Consider the following 12,013-nt stretch of genomic DNA (forward strand, 5'->3'; position numbering starts at 1 on the left):
CCACTTTAACCATCATGTAAATAAGCATAATATCTTAACGGTATTGTGCATTACTGTTTACATGACTGATTTGGTGATTTGGGCTGTCCTGTCTCTTCTTTTACAGTACACTAACTATGACTATGGGGAGTTCTATGACTACAGTGAAGGAGAGGTCACCACAGGGCCTCCCCCGACCGAACCAACCAAAGCAGAGGTAAACGGCGTACTGCTAAACTACTAAACTATTGAACTGCATCTGCATGTAAACATGAAAATAACTCCCATGTGCAAAGTGGTGTAATTTGTGTTCTATTGTGAAACTATTCTGCACATGTGTAAAAAATGCAACAGCTGGTATTGGCATTATGATAATCCATTATTTTTTTGTTTTGTTTTTTTGCATGGAGCCCCTCATTCCTCCAGGAGTTTCCCCATACAGTAACATTAAAAGATAATAATTTAGGTTTTTAAGATGATTTCCAAAACATTTGTTACAACATACAAAGACAGTTGTACTTTAGTAAACTCTATTCAATCTATTTCTCATATTAATGTTAGATTTAAGTCTATATTTATAGCTAACTATGTATTTATCTTAATTTCAGACTGCATATTTTCAACTTGTGCGACAAATAAAGGTTTAGTCTCTCTCAGCTTTAAAGAAATGCACAATATAGGAGCTACTTCTGGTTTCCATTTCCTTGCAAGATAAGATCCTATTGAGAAACTTGCCTTACATTTGTCAGTATGTAACTTCATTTGAGAGAACGCAGGCTGGTGAGGGATTGATTCGTGCACGTAGACTGTGACTGTATTTTTTTCTTCTCTAATATATTAAGTTTTGTGTTTTACAGACAGACGCAGGAGCTGAATATTACCCCAGTGAATACGACTACACCACTGTGGATGGAGGGCCCCCAGACACCAACACTGACACCGCAGGACAGGAAAAGGTAAAGTGATACCTCCGCCCCACTCTAAATAATCATCCAGGTAGGAAAATACTCAAAACAATACACCGGAAAGGTTTGAGAAAAAGAAGAACAAAATCCAGTTGAACTAATAATATAATTAAACCTGATTTCTAGACCTATTACGGTCGAGTAAAAGTGACGTTGTTTCAAAATAATATTACTCAAGTAGAAGTACAAAGTGGTGGTCCAAGACATTACTCAAGTAAGATTAAAAAGTATTGTCAACGTAAAGCTTTTTTCTCTTGTACACTTTCTCACAGTGGGAAGAGGAACCAAGAGTACACTACAAATATCACTCAAGTAAGATTCAAAGTATGCTGATAAAAAGTACAGTTTCCTCAAAAAAGTGTGAGGTCAGCATACCAACTGTATTAAATGTGTATAGTTGCATTTTCCTAACAAAATTATCAATAAATCACTTTTGTTTAGTCATATTAGCAATGGTCCCGGTTGCCTAATCCCCTATTTATTACAGCACAGAGAGCTGGCATTGTATCCGGTTGGTACTGTTTCATATTTATTACAGTTAAGCTCAAAACAAAAACACATTTCTGTCATCTACTTTGGAGGCCTAAATCTTGTCTGGCCTTGTTCAAATCCAACTGGTTTTCATCCTCTGCCTTTGAGCCCATAAAGAAACCACCACCTTCAAAGAAACCCTATACTCCACTACAGTATACAATATGGGGGTTTGAAGGGAAACTTTGTCATGTACCGAAGCATAACCAATGGAAAATCAGCAGTCAGACGCATCCCATTTACTCCTGCCATATCCCGAATTTGGCCGATCCTGTCTCAATTTGAGCTAAACCATCAAATAAAAGGTAATGAAGAACATTCGGGGAGTGAAATGAAACCTTTTGGGGCCAGTGTCTGCTGCCTGCGCCTCGATGTACCTTGAAGGTGGATAAGGAAACTTCAATCAGCTTTAAACTATACATTTATTAAAGGAGACAGCCTGGAGGGTTACCCACAAATGCTAACATATGCCGGCCCATATAGGAACATTGGGCTAATTACTGAGGACAACTTTGCCTTAGGTTTATTCTGCAAGTGGAAACATGCAGTATTGTTTCCATACAAGTAGGTAGTATACCCTTTGGAAGAGCTTTTTATCTTGAAATTGTGTGATTTAGTTAGAGCTAATTTAATTTTCATTTTGATTGCAAATACTGTTCCAATCAATTACCCACAATAATTCTGTTAGGAGTGATGTGAGCACTTCAACCCTTCAAAACTTTGAGTTACTTGACAGATCTACAATAGCTTTAAAACAAAAAAATCATCAAATATTAAACTCATAATATAATACAATATAATAGTCATCTTCAAGTTGGCTGAACCCGATTTCTTTTTCATGTAATAAAGCAAAATTACTGTAGCTTTGCCCCAGTACAGATATAGTTTATTCAAAATAAAAGCACTGTGTATTGTCAGAATCTAATTATAAAGTGTTTTTATTGTCTGTGAACCAGGAAGTAATGCTGGTTCAGTGGTAGCATCCTAGTTTTTGTTAATGCCAAAGTTCTACTCTGGCTTCTCAAAGTTGTAGTTCTGTTTTCCAAGTTTTTGAAACCCTAGAAATCACGTACAACGCCTTGACGTTTTGACCGCACATGAATAATCAGCTGTGCCTTTCTAAAGAGTTAACAAAACAAGCTTAAAACAATCTTCATTTTGAATGATTATGTGACTACTTCGTGGACTCTTACTTGGCTCAAAACCTGTACACGCGAGCCAAATATTTACACACATGAAGAGGACTCCTCGAATTCATACCTGTTAACAACATGGAAGAACTTTTACAATTTATTTAACATAACAAACATGGATTTGTTGGACTATGCTATGATCCTATATGACATAAACAACTTTGTAACTCGCAAGTTGTTATATTTCATCTAATTTAATTATATGGGTCATTGCAGCTCATATAAACGTGGTCTAAAAAGTGCATGAGCGACCAGAGAACTTACAGCAGATGGTAATATTTGAATTGAATTTATTAAAGGTCCTGTTATAATGCTGTTACCTGCTCAAAACATACTTGGAGTTGTGTTTTGTTTGAGTAACGCTGTGTTTTTAGTCTGTTTGAGAGAAGAACTCAGCCTAAATATGCAGGGTCTGTGTGTTAAATATACAAGCATGAAACAAAACACAACTCCAGCTATGTTTTTAATGAGGAGACCACATTATAACATAGATAAAAACAGCGTCGTATGGGCCCTTTAATGGTCATCGCAGCTGTTACGGGAAACCATTCATTTCTTCTAAATGGTACAAAGTTATGGTGTTTCTTCTGTACAATTTATAAAAGATTGTACATTATTTCCCATATGCTTTTCCCATATAATTTTATATTTGAATGATTTTGTTGTTTTATTTGACTGTTTCCCATCCAAATATAGCCGTACACAATGACGTAGTTACTGAGGTTAATTCGTGTTTTTGTATTTGACAATTTAAGAATCAACTTAGACCTAAATCCAAAAAAACTTTTCATATATTTATGGTCAAATTTACTAGTAATAAGTCGCATCAGAGGATCATTCACACTTATATAGACCAATTTATTTCAGTGTAGCAAATTGAAGTGTCTTGCCCATGTGCATAATGTCAGTATCTCTTGTATTAATGGGCAAACATTCTACCAATATCATACAAAAACAAGAATAAACTTGGGTGATGCATTCACAATTGACAAGTATAGCATAGTCAACAAGTGCACCCAGTTCCAAGATATTTTTTTGACCTCAGCAACTTCTTAAATCTTGAGTACGGCTGTCAATCCAAATGGCAAAATCAATTTTAAGTAATTTTATGATCACTGAGATAAACCAGTATATATCTTTTAAACATATGTTGACTTGCGCATATGTTAGAGATTGAATGTTGCTTTTCTGAACTGAAACTTTCTTGATAAAATTTCAGTTGTTTTTGCCATTTTGGAGTTGGGAAATCGTAATAGTTAACCTGATATTTCCATAAACATGTGAATTCCTCTCACATGGTGTCACTTCTTCACTAACTTAACTTCCATGTCCTCCCTCCCCCTCTCTCTCCTCTCCTCTTTCTCTCATTTTTGGCATGACTTTTGGATCCATGCCAGACCTTTACCGAGGAGATTGTTGACGATTACATCACCGGAGTGGAGCAGGTGGGGGCGGAGCCTACTCCAGCTGTGGAAACCCCTCCCCCTGAGGTCACTGAAGAGAAAGCTGGACCCACAACTGACATTTACGAATTCAAGGAGTACGACTTGAAAACGTATGACAACAAGGAGTTTGTAGAGAAGGAGTATGAGTATGGGGAGTATGAGTACGGCGCAGGTCCAGCTAAGCCCACAGCAGAGGAAGAGGAGTTTGGTCCAGGAGTCCCAGCTGAAACTGACATCAGGGAAAGCTCTGTAAGTTCATATGGTATTAAATGACACTTTTTAAGTCATGTCCACGCAAATGAAAAAAATAAACAAAACTGCAATTCTTGATTCAGTCTGAATTTGGACCTGGAGGTAGAAATATTTGTCACACACCCCGTTGATGCAAAAAACATATTGATGGGCTCGTTTGTTATTGACGAACAGTTTTGCTCTGTTTTATTTTGTTTCTTGACAAGAAAATTACTCCTAAAAAGAGATCTTGGACAATTCCCTGGTTAGCACAGCAAAGTTCACATCTGTAACATCTGTTATCAACAAGGCTAATTTATTACTGATGCCACATCATGCTCTATTGCTTAGAAAGCTTTCTCGCTGCTTAAACCTGCTTTGAAGAATGATATATTACTGAAGAAAATATAGGTGATAAACAACAGCCATTATGCTACTGACTCAAAAGCAGCCCCCTCCCCTCTAAAAAAGTACTTTATTGCTAGTAAACATGCATTGCAGTACATAAATGGAACACATAATGAGTCATAGAAGTTATTTATTCAGTCCTCTACAGCTCTTGTTGTTGTACAGAGAAAATAAAAAGTACTTGTACAAAGAAAATGTACCCATGATAAATATTGACCCCTCAAAATGATTTTTCTATCTCTCATGTATTGATTCATGTCGTAATTATTATAACAGGCCTACTGTACCTCTGCTTGGCTGAATAGTTTAGACTCAACCTCCTTATATTCATGCTTTTGGCAAGTTAACACTGAACAGCAGCAAGACCTAATGAAAATCCTCCCCACTCCCCAAATATGGCTGTGGAATAGATTCTGCAGACATCAGACAGGGCTGATGGGGGCAGTTTATTGTTGTTTTTTAGTTAGTATCTGGTTTTAGCTCAGAGGAAACGGCCAGTACATAGACCACAATGCAAACCAAAGAACACAAAGCATTCACCTTGCGATAAATCATCTTTTTAAAGGTATAGTGTGTAACTTTTCTGATTGGACGGCTGCCACATTATTGCTCTTGCAGTGTGGCATTGGACTTATTTAGTGTTCACTTTTTTCTCAATTACCAGTGTTTTTATTGCTAGAAATATACATTGAAAACAAGCATTCTGTTACAGTGAGCTGTGTCCCCTCTCCACAGATCTGACCAGTAATTTGGCCTAGTAGTTGTACAAGTAGGTCAAGTAGGACAAGGACAGTAGGACAAGAAGGTGTAGGAACCTCGCCGAAAAATGTTATATAGAAAAATAAATTAACACATGAGACAGGAGACTGAAAGTGACCACAATTAAAATAGAGTGTATTAAAAAAAATGTGTAGTAGTATAAGTAGAACTAGCAGTAGTAGTAGTAGTGGTAGTTTATTGGGTTCAAACAATGATATTAAAATCTTAGGCTCGGTCATTCCTTATAGTAATCAGGTCTGCCTTCTAAAATATGAATGAACATAAAAAATCGCCAGTCTTTTGAAATGAAAGCCAGCTCTCAAATTCCTCTACTTTCACTATCATCAGCAGTGGGATCAAGGAGTTGTCTCTTTGAATACTTTGAAATGGGATGCGGCCCTTCTCTCAGTGCATATAAACAGATGTGGAACCAGCTGGCAAAACGCAGACACACCCCCTTTAACCTTCGACCTTTGTGACCGCCGGAGTTTATTAGAAACAGCAAATCTCTTGACTGATGCCAAATGTAAACTTGCCATTTTTTTTGGTCCAAATTCTTCCAAATCTGTGTCAAATTGGCCAAACTTTTTGCTGAGCTAGTATCTGCCGTGGCCAATATCCAGTGCAATTTCCGTCTTGGGATTTTGAACTGAACAGGCAGGAAGTGTCTTTGTTAGACTCTGGACTGAAATCTGTCTGGTATTTCTGAATGAAGCATTGTTCTTATGCCGTACCTAGGAACTCAACAGTTTAAATCAGTGTGTATTAAAGGTGCACGACGCAACTTTTCTGATAGAAGGCCTGTGATCTGCTTGGCTCAATCAGGAATGCCTTATAATATGACTTTAAGTTTATTTATCTCCAGAGACAGATACAAGTCTGGATTTCATTTTAAGACATGTATTTAAGTCATTTGTACCCAGAATTCACAGTAGTTTATTTAGTTTTTTTCTAGTTAGTAATTTAATTGGATTACTATAGCTACATTTTAGATATCATGGCCTTTTAGTAACATGGCAGCATTATCACACAAGCGTTTAAGAAGCAACCAATTTATTTATTTTCAATTCAAGACAACACAAGCAGTAATTAAAGGGCCCATATTACATTATTTTCTCATCTATGTTATGATGTTTTCTTATTACAAACATACCTGGAATTGTGTTTTGTTTCATTCACAAACAGGTTTAATAGATGAACTCGGCTTCTCTCAAATGGAAAATGCTGTTCCACCTTGCGATGTCGCGTAGCAATACAGGAAGCCCTCCAGTGTGTTTTTAAGAATGATTTGGATGATTTCAGCCCTGGAATTACCAATCTCTACTGAGCTAAAGGTTAAAAGGAGCTGTTAACATGACTACTACTTCATGACAGATGGATAAACTAGGATTACTCAAACATGTGCGAATGAAACAACTCCAGAATGTAGTAACCTCATCAAAAACATGAAATTATGTCTTGTTTCATTCACACATATTCGAGTAATTCTTTATTTTTAGTCTGTCTACGTCTCCAAAGCTTAAAATGCTCTGTTCAACCCTGCGATGTCCTGAAGTGTTAGTTTTCAAGTTAACCTTTTCTCTTTGGTTCTGTTGAGATTGGCAATTCCAGATCTTAAATTATCCAAATGATTCTAGTGAAGGTGCATGGAGTTTAAAAACAAAGTGTTGCTCTTCCTGTATCGCCACATGACATCACAAGATGGAACTGCGTGTTTTTCTTTTTGAGAGACTTAAATATGCAGGATTTGTGCTAAAAAGGTGTGTGAATGAAAGAAAACACAACTCCAGGTATGTTAATGATGAGGAAACATTATAACGTAGATCAGAAAATAGAATAATATGGGCCACTGAAAATATATTTATTTATGTGCACACCAAATTCTTTAACTCACAAGAATCAGTATCTGGTTTTGAACATGTTTTAATTTTAACTTTTAGCCTCGCCCACTTCGTCCTTTATGCCACTGTGATAATGTACCACTACACAGAGACACAGATAATGCACTTGTTTCCTTATAGTTCTCCAGTCTGCCTACTTTAACATGTATTATCGCTCTTGAAAATGCACCGTCACAGAAAATCAAGTGTCAGTCAAGTGGGATAGTGTCAAGCAGTTGATATTTCATGGTTCTTAGTAACTGTGCCTGATTAGATGAAAAGAGGAGACCCTGAAAGTAGCTTCTGTATCAGTTATTACCTGAGAAAAAGCTATGTAAAATGAACAGATTATACTTTACAGTGTCATTTTCTTGTCTTATTTAGCAGCTTTTACCTTACAACGCATGATGTAAAGAGCATTTACTTCGACCAGAATAAATTTAAATCAGGTACAGGCCCTTTAAACAAACAAATCAGTCTGAATCTAATTTAAAAAGTCATCTTAGTCAGAGCTCTCTTCTAATCCACGGCCAGCCTCAACATTTAAACAGGAGCTAACACATCCTCAGTATGGTTGGATTTTGGCTTGACATAAGTCCGCTCTAGTTAATCTCACACACTCAGTTACTATATTCCAGTCTCCCAAAGCTTTCACCGTTTGCCCCAAAAAGATTTCCTCCTCTGCTGTACTGTTTAGTGGTTTGAACACACATCGCGCAGTAGCTGGTCTGTCAGATTCTTTATATGTGAAATCATTGTATGGACAGTGTCAGGTATCAAGCCCTGTTTTCAGCCGCAGTTGGGGTCTTTTGCTCTTATTGGCTTAGTAAACAGGAGCAAGACCAAAGATGAAATTACAGCTTCTCGTTGAATGATATTTGAGGTTAGATTTTCCAGTAGTCCAAAATACAGTCTCTGAGCTACCCAAGTCTTTTCATGCATGTTGCAACCAACTCAGCATTTTTCACACGTCATAAAACCAAGGAAGGGCTACTGGGCAAGAAAATGACAGATGGCATAGTTTTTGATAATGTTAATGTTTTATATATAGACTTAAATGTTTTTTCCTCTTCTGTAGGTCCATGGACACAGTTACCTGGGAGAGAAGGGGGAGAAAGGAGAGCCTGCTGTGATTGAACCAGTGAGTATGCTTCAGATTAACGTCACTGTACTCAATTCTCTTCCCCAAAGTTTTCCAAATTTGGTCTTGCCCTAGTACAGGTATAATGAATAGCAGCTCTTACTGTCATAATAAGACTACTGTGTGTTGTCTGTAGTTATAAAATGTTTTATTATTTATGAATCAGAAGTGCACTGTTTGCGTGTTTTGGCATGACAGCAAAACTCCTCTCTTACCTCTACTATAGGGTGATCAGATGTCGCTATTTACCCGGGACAGTCCCAGTTTTGAGCCTTTTGTCCCTTATCCCAGAAAGATTCGTCCCAGGTGTCCCTATTTTAGACCAATCTGATCCCTGCCAACAGTAAAGAGAGGCATAAATTGTTATTTGTTTAGGTAAAATACAGAAAACCTGGTAAAAATGACCAAAACTTAAAGAAAATGTGACTATAGTGACTCACAGAACAGTTTTCCTTAATTATGCACTTGTTTCGCAAATTGATTATCACCAGCCAACACAAACCAGGGATGTCCCAGTTTTTTATTTTGATAATCTGGTCATTCTGCTCTAATGGCCTCATGTGCTAAATAGCTAAATAGATTAAAAATGGAGCAAAAACCAAACCAATTTCACAGAGAGAGACTTTATAATAAAAAGACACAGCACAGTTTTGCTCCTATAAGTAAAAGAATCTACAAAACGGCATGTTTTTACCAACATGTGCAAAGTCTGAGGTAGAGGAAATGCAAATGAAGCTGTTTAGTGGGTGCCGCCAGATTCAGAACTGAGAGCAAAAACTCTGTGATCCTCAGGTGCAAATCTGCTGCACAACATAGCTGCATCCTGTATTTTGTCATTGACATGTCAGAAATAATATGCACACTTCCTAACTGTAAATCACACCTAACACGGCCACACACTGTACAAGCTATTTTTAAATTTTTTCCTGTTTGTAAGCCGTAAATATCAAGTAAAGCGCCTTTAAGAAACTGAAAGTGAATTTTGCGCTACTATTTATTGTCTCATTGTTTTGATCATGGAATGAAAACCTACTGCTAATTTTCACCAAACACCAACAATTCAAAATAAACATGAAGTTTATAATCAAATGTAATAGCCAAGTGTTTGGTCAATTTGAAACAGATGTCATGAGGTAGGTTTAACAAACACAGCTAAAATGCAGGTTGAGCAGCTAAGTTGTTTTAGATGGATATTGTTAATTTTCCTTTCTAAACACGGACCAACACACTGATGAGAATAAACAGGAGGTGATAAATGATTTTGTGCATGAAAGAATAGTTCACAGTTATTCCTAAATGTGCCATGGAGAAAAACATCAACACATTTGTTTTCATCTGGTTATAGTTTACATTCTACTGTTTAGCTCCTCTTTTGCTTTTTGTTTCATGTGCCAACATCATCTATGATCTATGTGTGTCGGGAAGTAACTAATACATCTACCACAATTACACATTCAGAATACTCATTTTGAATCACTGTCTGTATTCTGTTTCTATTTACTTTGGTGGACTTCAGAATGCAGTCACTTTCCTGAAATCAAAGGAATACATTGTGGTATTTTATCAATTTAATATTGAAACTGCATGGTATTCATAACAAAATAGAAAACTACAGTGCTTGTGGTGTGGGCATGTGCAAATTTCCCTTCTCTAATAGTGATAAATAAATGCATAACGAACAAAAACAGCTTTTTTCATTGGAATATAATACAACTAAGAATGTCAAGATGATTAGGGTAAAAGGCCCATATAACACTATTTTCGGATCTGTGTTATAATGCTCTTTTCTCATCACAAACACCTGGAGTTGTGTTTTGTTTCATTCATACATGTTTAAAACAAACCCTGCATATTTAATCATAAGATCTAGTAGTCATATATATCATTCATTCACACAAAACACAACTCCAGGTATGTTTTTGAGGAGTTAACAGCATTATAACATGGCTTTAAGCTCTCAATTTTGTGTAATATAGGATTTTTAATCAATAATCATGATTATTCAGGTCACAATAATCATAAGAACTAAAAATAATAATAATGGTGCCGTTTTAGAAGCAAATTAACAAACTTCACATTCAGAAAGTTTGATTTCACAAACCTAATCACATTTTTGAAGGATGTAACAATAACTGAAATGTCGTGATACTGTACCATCCAAAGTCTCATGATAATAATGTTGGCCTTCACAATTCACAAGTCTCTTTGCTTAAATTCATTGTTATGGTACAGCAACAGCTAAAAAAGTAGAGGAAACCACATATACAATGAACATTTGCTATGTTCTGCACAGACTACATGAAGAAATAACAGTTATTAAGCATTTCATTCTTCATTCTTTGGTTTATGACAGAACTGTAAATTGTCAAGGCATTTTAAAAGAAGCCATTTTGTTAAGTCTCCACAAAATATTGTTTCCATGAGATTTGGATATGGTTACATCCCTAAAGTTAACATACATAAAAACTAAGGATTTCAAATTCAATTAATCAATCAGTCAGTCAAACTTTATTTACAGAGCACTTTTCATACAAAAAATGCAACACAAATCGCTTTCTATTCTATTCTATTGCTGTGCTGTTTGGTCATGGTGTTAATAATTGTGAACAATCTTTAAATCCTGATATTTCTTTTCACATAAAACACAAAAATTGGATATTGTGACACTCCAAACTGCAGCATAAAGTGGATGTATTCTTGGTACTGTATTCCGAACACAACACTGCGATTGGGCCATGTATTGGAATGTACAAAAAAAACATTAGTACATTAAATCAGTAGTATTCAGTATTTCCAAGTATTCTACCCAGTACAGTCTATGATATGACACACATATGACTCCATCTTTGCTCTGCTAGCTGTAGACACAACAACCACTGTCTGCTGTAACACACCACAACACATATGTTCTATATAGAGAGGATTTACCACAAGGCTAAACACTGGCTTACAAAACTGCATGTCTCTTCTGCCATATCTTTACCTCTCTGTCATCTTATACCAAAACCGTCACCACACTAAAAATGTTATGATGTCAAAGTTTGGTTTTGTGTTTAGTCGTTGTGAGAAAGCAACAACAATCGTCACGAGAATCGCTGGTTAAAAGGTACAGTGTGTAACTTTTCTGGTGAAAGGGCCGCCAAATGCTTTTCTCCGTAGAGTCGTAATTATTTTGTTTGGGATGTTTCACAGTATGGTAATAAACCTTTCTATCTTCATGGAGATCAAACCAGACCAAGTGAGAATGCCTGTTTTTCCAGGTGTTTTTGAGCTATAAAACCACTTGTAATTCAATAAATGTGAGGTAGAACTGTTTAATGTCACACTGTGGAACATTCCAGACAGAGCAATCATAAAATATTTCCCTAAAAACACGGAGGTGATGGACCCCCAACCAAAAAGTTACACAGCACACCTTCAAGTATGTTTATCTACCCTAGGAAGAATAGCAGCTAATGGGAATCCTAAAAAACACATAACC

The 12,013-nt window shown here is 36.4% G+C and overlaps 1 protein-coding gene across 1 annotated transcript in view; it reads left to right on the top strand.

Moving 5' to 3' along the window:
- LOC110153471 (collagen alpha-1(XI) chain-like) overlaps positions 1–12,013 on the top strand; it is a 214,237-nt gene that overhangs the window by 62,488 nt on the left and 139,736 nt on the right. Inside the window, 4 exon segments of the mRNA XM_020917373.2 lie at positions 107–196; positions 837–935; positions 4,066–4,362; positions 8,470–8,532. Of these exon segments, the coding sequence (XP_020773032.2) occupies positions 107–196; positions 837–935; positions 4,066–4,362; positions 8,470–8,532 (549 nt within the window).

The sequence above is a fragment of the Boleophthalmus pectinirostris genome, unplaced genomic scaffold (genome assembly GCF_026225935.1).
Source record: "Boleophthalmus pectinirostris isolate CB_2022bp ecotype Guang Dong unplaced genomic scaffold, ASM2622593v1 HiC_scaffold_16, whole genome shotgun sequence".
Classification (NCBI taxonomy): Eukaryota; Metazoa; Chordata; class Actinopteri; order Gobiiformes; family Gobiidae; genus Boleophthalmus; species Boleophthalmus pectinirostris.